Source organism: Hyalella azteca, unplaced genomic scaffold (genome assembly GCF_000764305.2).
Source record: "Hyalella azteca isolate HAZT.00-mixed unplaced genomic scaffold, Hazt_2.0.2 contig3397, whole genome shotgun sequence".
Lineage (NCBI taxonomy): Eukaryota > Metazoa > Arthropoda > Malacostraca > Amphipoda > Hyalellidae > Hyalella > Hyalella azteca.
Window position 1 is genome coordinate 361,938 of NW_025933647.1, and position 12,574 is coordinate 374,511.

The 12,574-nt window shown below is 37.2% G+C and overlaps 2 protein-coding genes across 2 annotated transcripts; one reads left to right on the forward strand and one right to left on the reverse strand.

Moving 5' to 3' along the window:
• Nucleotides 1–225: 225 nt before the first annotated feature.
• Nucleotides 226–4,695, reverse strand: LOC108679041. The gene is made up of 8 exons (XM_018167550.2): nucleotides 4,685–4,695; nucleotides 4,234–4,384; nucleotides 3,679–3,729; nucleotides 2,947–3,151; nucleotides 2,537–2,647; nucleotides 1,999–2,106; nucleotides 1,151–1,384; nucleotides 226–528 (listed from the first exon to the last, which is right to left on the reverse strand). Exons 1-8 carry the CDS (start codon nucleotides 4,693–4,695, stop codon nucleotides 308–310), a joined length of 1,092 nt encoding a protein of 363 aa, XP_018023039.1. The 3' UTR covers nucleotides 226–307.
• Nucleotides 4,696–5,577: 882 nt separating this feature from the next.
• On the forward strand, nucleotides 5,578–7,673 carry LOC108679042. Its single transcript, XM_018167551.1, has 3 exons — nucleotides 5,578–5,586; nucleotides 6,594–6,798; nucleotides 7,525–7,673. Exons 1-3 carry the CDS (start codon nucleotides 5,578–5,580, stop codon nucleotides 7,671–7,673), a joined length of 363 nt encoding a protein of 120 aa, XP_018023040.1.
• The last annotated feature ends 4,901 nt before the right edge of the window (nucleotides 7,674–12,574 follow it).

The window sequence follows — 12,574 nt, forward strand, 5'->3', positions numbered from 1 at the left end:
ATAAGGTGATGGTAGGTAATACATATTGCAGTGTTAGCATTACTGCAAGATAGATTTATTCTGAGTCCTTGTTCACCTACATTCACTGATAATTAAAATGAATTTTGTCCCTGTTCATCACTATTAATCTACTATTTCACTTTGCTTGACGAAGGATGTCTTATCGAATCCTATGAGCTAATGAGTAGATTGACAACAAAGACATGTAAATATTCAAAGATTAAACGTTCTCATGAATGCTTTTTATTGCTCCGTCTGCGGAAATTCCACAAAACTTCCGTGACACAAATCTATAGTTAGAAGTTGACTAACAAACTGGCAGAGAATTAGTTGGAACGCAAGGAAAGACACGTCGTCCTCCGTTGCATGGTGCGGTTTTGAGTCGATTGTTTGCATTTCGATCCACGTACGCGCATTCGCCGTCAACAGGAGGTGTTGCCCATTCACCCGCAGTCACAGGCGTGTTGCTAGGAACGTGGACCCAAGTCCCGCTGATTTTTCGAACGTTCACCCAAAATTGCAACACGTCTGAGAGAGAAAAAGTTATACTTAAATTTTCTCCCTAACAATGCACTTTTCATGTATTAATCGAACAATTTATCAGTTATTATCGTTCATTATGATTTCATTGATCAAATGGACATTCAGGCGAAATTTTTAATCTAATTTCAGAAAATTTTCCTCCAAGACACCTTTGCCCAAAATTAGAAGACATTGTTAATAGGCTATTCGTAGTGAATTTGATTTTTGCGAGCCAAGTCTAATTATTCTATACTATTTAGTTTGTACTGCATTATTTCGATCGATCAGATAAACCAGTTTGTATTATTTCAAAATTTTACGAGGGGCAAATAGTTCAAAAATAACTTCTGATCGAAAGTTCAAAGCCAGGAAAATGCAAAGAAAATTCACCTCATTTTCATCAAAAGCGTTTTGGCGACCTGCTCCAATAGCAGTTCAAAATGTGTAGTAAAAGTAACATCAATAAATTTGCAAATAATCGTCCGTTTCATTATAAGTGTATCATTGAATTTCTAACTGATAATGGAACATTTTCAATGAAAATATTGTGAATTTTCAGACATTTTCTTTGCATTAAATTTATAGTTAATTTCATATATATGGACCGAATGACATGAATGTTTCTGACCTGGATCCCCTTGACTGATGATAGCCAGTATGTCGCTGAGCTTCGCGGGCGTGTCAACTTGGGCCAGGAGCAGTCCATGGTAAGCGCAAACGGTCACCGCATCACAGAAGAACTCTTTTCTAAATACGCTGCCGCACGAAGGGCCGGTGCAACTGCAAAAGTGAACGCAAGGGTTCTTGGTGTTTGTGCAGCACTGTAGCGTTTCCTCCTGAAGATTTGTTAGCACAGTCCCACCTGGGAAAAATGTTTATCATTATCAATTACCAGTATAAGAATACAACTTGAGTTCCTAATGAGCAAAAATTTTATCATGAATTTTAGGCCAATATTGGAGACACTTAATTAAATCAGCTATGGAAATAATCTTTTCTCCACGATTTTTAACATGGAAGAATTTAAGCTTAAAAGCTATGGCCTAGATTTCACAGATGTTCAGCTTATTTCTTACAGGAAAACGATGACCAACACGAGAATTCAATCAATTAGCTCAAATTACCCTGTTATTTTTTCGAGAGTTCCACATTGACTGTCTGGAAGTATGGTATTTAATGTTATCACTGTTTAAACTTCTCTGCATAAAGAAGTGATTCCAACTGAGTTTTCTAACTTCAAGGCATCTGAAACAAGCTATTAGAGGCATCTAAAACAGGCAATTAGGACACCGCTGCTATAATAGATTATTGTAGTCAATTTTTATAAACTAGAGATTCTTTATAGTACAAATTTGTATGCTACTGATTGATGCATTACTGTGCCAAGCGTTGGTTTACGATCGTTAACATTCAGGCTCATGAAACTTTTCAATACGGGAAAATTTCTACATTATTTTTCAAGGATCGTTTTCTCACCTTCACCCACTACGCTGCCTGCAGCACAGCTTGAGGTGCAATTGCCGTCGGTTGTTATCCTCTCACCGTCCAAGAACGCGCCCAGGGAGGTGAAGCATGCCGTCGTAGCTGAGATACCAGAACATACGAGCATGTTAGGAACGCAGCCGCGCTAATGTGCGGTTGCATTCTTGTACAAAATATTCGAACTATTTGACAACAAATACATGAAAATTTGTGTTTTGTGAGTGGATATGCATTAAATAGTATTAGAACAATAATTAGTTTAGAGTTGGGTAACTGTGTGATTGCATAATCCCAATGAGCCTTTCGTTAACAAAATATTGATAGTAAATAAAGCCTAGTATTCAGAAGTGGCGCTCTGCCACACAAATTTTGTAGAGTCCAGAGACAATTTGATCAGAGTACTGGGGCCGTACTATCAAAAATAGTTGAGATTTGGTAACTCTTTCAGCGAATCACTGATGAATTATTTAGTCGCTACGTATACTTTAAGTGAGGTTTAATAGTGCGGCCTGTGGCCACCTATGCTTCTCACTATTGCTTAGAACGTAGACCGTCTCTCCTGTACACGAGGGCTTGCTTGGGTCGTAGACCCCCTTCACGGCGACACTGCAGGTGCCGCCGCTGTACTTGAACATGAGTTTGCCTGTAAATCAGGAACAAAATTAGCGTTCGTGATGCGTCATGAAGAAGTAATAGCATTTCATCAGGCGTTTTCGTGAAATTCCCAATATTCCCACTGAAATTCGAATTATCGCATGATTTGAGTGGACTAATCGGTGAAAAAGAAAGTTTCAATTGTTCACAATTGCGTATTTTATAAACATACTGTGAACAAAATGAGCTTCTTAATTTTTTAAAAGTCAAATGATCAATTTAGAATTAAATCGATTAAGTTTGTCAAAAAACACTGAGATAATGCTGATTGTGTAATATGTATATCACCTGCATCCAAAGTAGCTTGGGCGCAATCGATGGTAGACTTGACGCCGCTCTTGACAACCCACGTGATGTTTTGAGTGCTCGAGCTTGTCAGCTCAACGAACTCTGAGGTGCCCAGCTCGATGGAGTAAAGGCTTCCTGACACAGAGTTCGCCGCCGCAGCGCAGGTTGAGAATAAGTTGGTTTGTAGGTTCGTTTGCAGGACAAACTGCAAGTGATAAAACCGTCGATTACTTAGAGGGCAGACTGAAAGTTATTACAGCTATTATTACTTGACGGGGAAATGGAAATGATAAAGCCTTCAAATAATTAGAAGTAGAAGTAAAATAAGTTAAATGCGATTACAGCAATGAATGCCAGCTTTTTAAACCCATAAGTAGTGCAGGTAAAATTATAATAGATTGTTTTTGAGATCAAAATTTATTTAAAGAGGAATAAAATGCGAAATAAATTAAGAATAAAAAGACAGTTTAATTCACCATAAAAAATTTCCGCCTGTAATATTCTGGCATATTTATGCTCTAGAGAAAATGAGCAATCCCATTAAAATGCTGCACGATAAAAAAAAATCATATTCACGTTCACGATTATTCATGGTTACATTTACGTCTTTAGTAATGCATCCCCATTTTTTATTCATAATACATTTTAGAATTGGTTATATCATTATTACTAACCAGAATTGTTAAAACACGATCATTTATGACAATCTTGAAGTTGCTTAAATCCACCCACCGTTTCCGAGGATTCGCTAGCGCGAGGCATTCCAGCAGACGACGTCTGATCCTGAGCGAAAATGAAAGGTGGAATAAATTCATGAGAAAAGTGCTACTCTGCGAATTATTAACATTTTGAGACGTTATAACAACATTTTTATGTGATCAAAACTGGTAGACATAAATTAACAAGGTTGCATATGAAATTAATATGTTTACTGTCATTTTGAATGTGGGCAAAAATTTTATAACGATTGTCTCGAAGACCATTTTCAGAAAAGCATTCATCACATTTCAATTAAACTTTCTTATTATTTATTTTGCGTCTGCTAAAAAGTTTTAGCCTGATATTTAAAATTTAATGCATAATTAAAATAAAACAGTAATAATTAATCCAAGAAATACCATTATTCAGCAGAAGAAAAACAACATTTTCAGATCATGACCCTTTAGGCAAATGGAATTGAAAAACTTTGATTGCGAGTTTATTTCTTTGACACAATGTTTATTCAATGTTATTTTAACATCAGATGTTTGGTGGGTTAGTATATATGAACAAGTATTTATTCCCCACCGTTGCTGAGGCAGGCGAGGCTGCCGCCACCAGCAGCGCGAGAAGTAAGGCAGGCGCGTCCATCAGTTGTTGCTCAGGCGAGGGTCGCACTCGAACTGGCCGCACCAGCGCTCTGCACCAGCACCCTGCACCAGCGCTCTGCAGCAGCGCCCTGCAGCAACAATAATTATGTCGCAAGTGTTCACAGCGATATTTACACGTGTATTAAACTTCAAATCAGTACAAATGTGCTGTGGCTGATGCAACCCATTTAATGAAACGTTTTTTCTTTCGTGAAATTTTGTAAACTAATTTCCAAAATCTTGATTCCTGGGTTCTCAAAGCTGTTGTTAAACTTTGCTCGAAAAAGTTTATATTACGCTGACGTGTTATAAACATTTAATTGCTGACGTGTACCAAACATAGCAACCGTACATTGGTTGGGTAAACAAGTGTTCACCGCAAAACTTACACGTGTAACATGAGAACGCAATAACATGAGCTTATACTTTTGTTCAAAGGTTACCTTCTAGTTAATGTATAAATTGGAACGGTCTAATAGACGAGACCTATTTGTTTTAATAGATTAATTTGGGCCATAAAATATGATATTAATTAAATGATGTCCTCCCGAGACATGTACCTCTTCGCTACAAGGCTTTGCAACAAATCGATTCGCACGGTTATTTTCGATTTGTTTAGATTCGAAAAATTTACACGGTTTTTTAACCGCTGTGTCGAACTAAAAAATATTGAAAATAATGCGATTGCAAGACAGGCGCTAAAAAGTGTTATTTGAAAATATTTCTGTGTTGCGTTCTCTACGAGATATATACAACTACAAAATTGAATGAACAATTCAATAGTTCATATCATGACGTAACCTTCAGCATGATCACAGACATTCTATGGTTACTTTGCAAAACAAAAAAATAAATAAATTATAACCTGTATATATCAATTGTACGGAGTGATCCAGTATTTACTAAACTAAATTATCAAATTCGATGTTTCACGCCGCAAAATATCAGACGCTAAACTTCAATAAACATAAACATTGCATGCTCTAGTCATACATAACATCATGGCATGAGAGGTTTGTGTTGTATAGTTTGAATGTAACTACCAGAACACATTTATTTGTACCGTCAAATATCAGGTCGGCTCTGCCTAGTGCAGTCGACATTAGTTAATATATAATAAATGAGAGGATTAATTAATTTTGTTCATATTGCGAAATTTTCCCGTTTACTTCTTTTCCAACTTTCATTGGATATTATATACCGATCATTGATGAGAAGACGGAAGAACAAAATAGAGCAGGAAGATAGAACAAGATGAAGAACTTGAGGCTAGTTAGCAAGAATGGTCGTGGTAAGGAATGGTAAAAAATCATTTGTACTGGAAAAGTCTTAGTCTTTAAAAAAATCGCAATTTTACAAGAACCTAAAATAATTTTTAAGAGATGAAAAAAAAATAGCTGAATTGTAAAAATGCTGCGAATAATTAGACGAAAATGGAGGATGTGTCGTGTAGATATAACAATATTCTAGCAAAATTATACACGTTAACCGATAGAATATCTATTCGATATTTGTTACTTCGATTTTGATAGAACTCTTCTATTCAGCTCATGAGTGAGTCGAGCGGAGTGGACTACACACTCATATCACATTGGAACTACAGGTGTTCAAACACCTGTTATCCATACAAGGCCACGAGCGTTAACCAACCAATCTCTTACAACAAAGTTGGGAAAACTTCTCTACATTTAAATTATCATTTGGACAAATTCGAAACCAAATATTCAGGAGAAATATATTCCTTCTACTAAATAAATTTTTGACCTTTACGGTGGGTGAATTTAAGAAACTTCAAGATTGTCATAAATGATTGTTTTTTAACATTTCTGGTTAGTAATGATGATATAACCAATTCTAAAATGTATTATGAATAAAAAATGGGGATGCATTATTAAAGACGTAAATGTAACTATGAATAATCGTGAACGTGAATATGATTTTTTTTTATCGTGCAGCATTTTAATGGGATTGCTCATTTTCTCTTGAGCATAAATATGCCAGAATATTACAGGCGGAAATTTTTTATGGTGAATTAAACTGTCTTTTTATTCTTAATTTATTTCGCATTTTATTCCTCTTTAAATAAATTTTGATCTCAAAAACAATCTATTATGATTTTACCTGCACTACTTATGGGTTTAAATAGCTGGCATTCATTGCTGTAATCGCATTTAACTTATTTTACTTTTACTTCTAATTATTTGAAGGCTTTATCATTTCCATTTCCCCGTCAAGTAATAATAGCTGTAATAACTTTCAGTCTGCCCTCTAAGTAATCGAAGGTTTTATCACTTGCAGTTTGTCCTGCAAACGAACCTACAAAGCAACTTATTCTCAACCTGCGCTGCGGAGGCGAACTCTGTGTCAGGAAGCCTTTACTCCATCGAGCTGGGCACCTCTGAGTTCGTTGAGCTGACAAGCTCGAGCACTCAAAACATCACGTGGGTTGTCAAGAGCGGCGTCAAGTCTACCATCGATTGCGCCCAAGCTACTTTGGATGCAGGTGATATACATATTACACAATCAGCATTATCTCAGGGTTTTTTGTCAAATTTAATCGATTTAATTTGAAATTGATCATTTGACTTTTAAAAATATTAAGAAGCTCATTTTGTTCACAGTATGTTTACGAAATACGCAATTATATAACATAACATAACATAACATAACATAATGATGTCGGCGCTGAAAATGTAGGCCTGATGTGGCCTGTCGCCGATTCTTTTCCTTTTCGTGCCTTGTTCATAGATCTAAACTCGTATCATTTGATCGGATCTTTTCATGACTGGCGATTTTCTTCCCGAGGTGAAGTACTTTACACTTGTCAGCATTAAACCGCAGCTGCCACGTATCAGCCCAGTTAACTAAGCTGTCAAGATCATCTTGCAATTGCGCTTTATTTGACACATTCTTCACTGTATTATAAACTTTTGTGTCGTCGGCATACATGGAGCACACGCTGGACACTACTTTTGGCAGATCATTTATAAAAGCAACGAACAAAATAGGCCCCAGGACGCTTCCTTGTGGCACGCCACTGCGCACTGATGCCCAGTCTGATACGGTTCCGTTAATATACAATTGAAAACTTTTTTCATAGATTATTCCACTCAAATCATGCGATAATTCGAATTTCAGTGAATATTAGGAATTTCACGAAAACACATGATGAAATGCGCTTATTTCTTCATGACGCATCACGAACGCTAATTTTGTTCCTGATTTACAGGCAAACTCATGTTCAAGTACAGCGGCGGCACCTGCAGTGTCGCAGCGAATGGGGTCTACGATTCAAGCCAACCCTCGTGTACTGGCGAGACGGTCTACGTTCTAAGCTCTGGTGGGAAGCATAGGTGGCCAGGGGCCGTACTATCATAACTCTTTTAAAGTATACGTAGCGACTAAAAAATTCATCAGTGATTCGCTGAAAGAGTTACCAAATCTCAACTATTTTTGATAGTACGGCCCCAGTACTCTGATAAAATTGTCTTTGGAATCTATAAAATTTGAGTGGCAGAGCGCCACTTCTGGATACTAGGCTTTATTTACAATCAATATTTTGTTAACGAAAGGCTCATTGGGATTATGCAATCACACTGTTACCCAAATCTAAACTAATTATTGTTCTAATACTATTTAATGCATATCCACTCACAAAACACAAATTTTCATGTTTTTGTTGTCAAATAGTTCCAATATTTTGTACAAGAATGCAACCGCACATTAGCGTGGCTGCGTTCCTAACATGCGCGTATGTTCTGGTATCTCAGCTACGACGGCGTGCTTCACCTCCCTGGGCGCGTTCTTGGACGGTGAGAGGATAACAACCGACGGCAATTGCACCTCAAGCTGTGCTGCAGGCAGCGTAGTGAGCGGAGGTGAGAAAACGATATATGTAAAATAATGTAGAAATTTTCCGGTATTGAAAAATTTTATGAGTCGGGAATGTTAGAGATCGTAACCAATGCTTGGTACAGTAATGCATCAATCAGTAGCATACAAATGTGTACTATAAAGTCTCAGTTGTTTATCAAAAATGACCACAATAATCTATTGTAGCAGCGGTTTCCTAATCGCCTGTTTTAGATGCCTCTAATCGCTTGTTTTAGATGCCTCGAAGTTAAAAAATTCAGTTGGAATCACTTCTTTATGCAGAGAAGTTTAAACAGTGAAAACATTAAATACCATACTTCCAGACAGTCAATGTGGAACTCTCGAAAAAATAACAGGGTAATTTGAGCTAATTGATTGAATTCTCGTATTGATCATCGTTTTCCTGTAAGAATTAAGCTTACCATCTGTGAAATCTAGGCCATAGTTTTTAAGCTTAAATTCTTCCATGTTAAAAATCGTGGAGAAAAGATTATTTCCATAGCTGATTTAATTAAGTGTCTCCAATATTGGCTTAAAATTCATGATAAATTTTTTGCTCATTAGGAACTCAAGTTCTATTCTTTTACTGGTAATTGATATTGATAAACATTTTTCCTAGGTGGGACTGTGCTAACAAATCTTCAGGAGGAAACGCTACAGTGCTGCACAAACACCAAGAACCCCTGCGTTCACTTTTGTTGCGGCGCTTCGTGCGGCACCAGCTTTAGAAAAGAGTTCTTCTGTGATGCGGTGACCGTTTGTGCTTACCATGGACTGCTCCTGGCTGAGGTTGACACGCCTGAGAAGATCAGCGACATACTGGATATCATCAGTCAAGGGTCAGAACATTCGTGTCATTCGGTCCCTAAGTATAAAATTAACTACATACTTAATGCAAAGAAAATGTCTGAAAATTCACAATATTTTCATTGAAAATGTTCTATCATCAGTTCGAAATTCAATGATGCGCTTAACGGAATCAATCGGACGATTATGTGAAAATTTATTGGTTGTACTTTCAATGCAAATTTTGAACTGCTATTGGAGCAGGTCGGCACTACGTTTTCGATGAAAATGAGGTGAATTTTTTTTCTTGGCGTTGAACTTTCGATCTGAATTTATTTTTGATCTATTTACACCTCATAAAATTCTGAAAAAATGCAAACTGGTTAATCTGATCGATCGAAATAATGCAGAACAAACTAAACTGCCAATCGATCGAAATAATGCAGTACAAACTAAACTGCCAAATTAGACTTGGCTCGCAAATATAAAATTGAGTACAAATAGCCTATTAACAAGGTCTTCTGATTTTAAGCAAAGGTGCTTTGGCAGAAAATTATCTGAAATTTGATTAAAAAATTAGCCTGAAAGTCCATATGATCAATTAAATCACGATGCGCGATAAGAACTGATTAAATTATTTGACTAATAAGTGAAAAGTGCATTGTTGGGAAGAACGTTGAAGTATAACTTTTTATCTCCCAGGTGTGAACCAATTTTGGGTGAACGTATGAAAAATCAACGGAACTTGGGTCCACGTTCCTAGCAACAAGCCTGTGACTGCGGGTGAATGGGCAACACCTCCTGTAGACGGCGAATGCGCGTACGTGAATCGATGGATGAGCACGAACAGTTCTCTCTACACCGCGCCTTGCGACGGGGACAAACGTGTCTTTCCTTGCGTCGATCCCGCTAAATCTCTGCTAGTTTGCTGAGTCAACTTCTGAAAAGATTTTTGCGAAGCAAGTCTTGTGGAATTTTCGGCAGAAGGAGTAATAAAAAATATTAATGAAAACGCTCAGTCATCGATTATTTACATATTTTCGTTGTCAATCTACTCGTCATATCCTAGGATTCGATGAGTCATGATTCGCCCTCTTTAAAAAATTCGTCTTTCAGTCATTCAACAGAAAGACGAATGAAGCAAAGTTCCTGAAAACGTGAAATGGGAGATTAATGACAATGAAAAGGGACATAATTCACTCTGATTGTCAATAAATGTATGTAAGCAAGGACACAAAATAACCATCACCGTCACAATAGATAGTAATACACCTAAACTTTGCGAAGTGTTTATTCGCGCTGGTTCTTAAAATACTCATGAACTTTACATTGAGGAACTATGGTACGAAAGTTGACCGTCTGCAAGTTGACAGAGGGCAAGAATTGCCTTTGAAATCCAACAGTCGACAAAGAAGTTGCTCATTATACACATGAAGTCACTGCGCTTATGGTATAGTCGAGGCGCTGGGACTAGCTTCCGGCAGTTGCCACTGCATTAAGTCGCAGGTAACGAGTAACATTACAGTTGAACTGCTTGACTCATGTCAACCGCTGTAAATTAGGCCATATTGACGGAGCCTCTAGGGAGTGTCACCAAACGTCATGCAGACAGGGCGAGACCAAGGGCAGAGATTAACGAAACTTCGCTAAGTACACGTAACTTTTCGTACTTACGTTCAAAAAGGTACGTATTGCGTAAGTCAGTCAAAATTTGGCATTAACAAAACTGTCTTACGCAAGACTCATCTGAAAAGGTATTATCGAAACCATCCTACTAACTGACCAATCAGAGGCTTCGAATTTGCCATTCCTAGATTGAGTAGATTCTGCCTCCTGTCGACTCAGTGCGCAGTGCGCGTGGATAAAAGGAGGTTGTATTGTGGCAGCGTCATCTGCGTTGACTGACTATATAGGGAGCATATGGAAAAACCAGATAACCGAACACAGCCCCATTCATTTACAATTATTATCTGCAACATACAACTATACTAAAACATACGCATATATACAAAACATTATATACTATTAACAAACACACATCAATCAAATTTACTTTCAACAATACACATATATATTAAATACGTGCCCGCGCACATTTCTCTCACCACTCGTCACTCATAGCTATATACTTACTTTCATGAAAAAACACCTGAAATAAAAAAATAAAACATCTAACAAACACCCGCCGTGTATTCTCAAAACTCATTTATAATACTATCCTCGTTTATCATCAAACTCAAAACAATACGTCACATAACTTATAATAACATACCATTTAATAATTTTCCATACCATAACTAAACACAACCTAATGCCATATAACCTTACATAACATAACCTTACCTCACTTGACCCAACCTAAATAAACCTGATCTAACCTGAATTAACTTTATCTAACGTCCCCTAACCAAACTTTACCTAACGTAACCTAACCTAATCTAATCTAACCTAACCTCCTATCCTAACTTAACTTATTCCTACATACCTAACCTATTCTAACCTAACAAAACCTATTATAACATTACCGAATCTAACCTAACTTTACCTAACCTAATCTAACCTTACCTAACCTGATCTAACCTAACCTAACTTTACATAACCTAACCTAACCTGATCTAACAAAACTTAACTTTACCCAACCTAACTTTACCTAACCTAACCTTACTTAACCTGATCTAACATAACCTAACTTTACCTAACCTAACTATATCTAACCTAACCTTACGTAACCTGATCTAACCTAACCTAACTTTACCTAACCTAATCTAACCTTAACTAACCTGCCCGAACTTGATCTAACATAATTTGACCTAGTCTAACCTAACCTAACTTAATCTAACGTAAACAAACCTAAAATAATCTAACATATAAAAAATGTACACAAATCTAACCTAGTTCATCCCAACTTAACCTTTTCAAATATAAATTAGCCTAATTTAACGTAACATAACCAATCCTAACCTTTCCTAACCAACCCTTACCTACCCTGACCTCCGTTAACCCGAAAACACCTAGTCTAATCTAACCTATGATAGTGTTAAAACGTCTCACTATCACTACAAGAGACGCAAATCTAGTTAAGAATATCTAGTGTCAGTTTAAATTTGCATTCCAGTTAGTAAAGTTCATCACAATAATCGATCACGAAAATATATCGATATACTGGATGATGTCACCATTGTACCTCGCCCAAGCACGATTCTCACAGGTGATTTAAGAGAGAGCGATAACTGGCATATACTGTATAGCCGTGGCGTCATGAAACCTTACTCAGGCTAATCTGTTGCAAAGTCAATATCTTGCATCCTATTGCGCGTTAAATGTAGCTCAGACACACAATTTCATAGCCAGAAGCAGGTAAGCTCCCGATACCTTTACCCAATAAATGTTTTTGCCACAGTTCATCCCAAAATGCACGACCCAATCACTATTAGATATGGATTAAATATATATTTATTTGCAGTCACATCAATATCTATTTCCCCAACTCCGCCCGCCCCCTCACGGGAGCAATAGATATTATAAGGGAGCACTGTGACATGGTCAAAGGGCCAGGCAACTGCCCTCTGGCCAGTTGCCTGGCCTAAGGAGTTTAAAAGAGGGCATATGATTATGGCCGA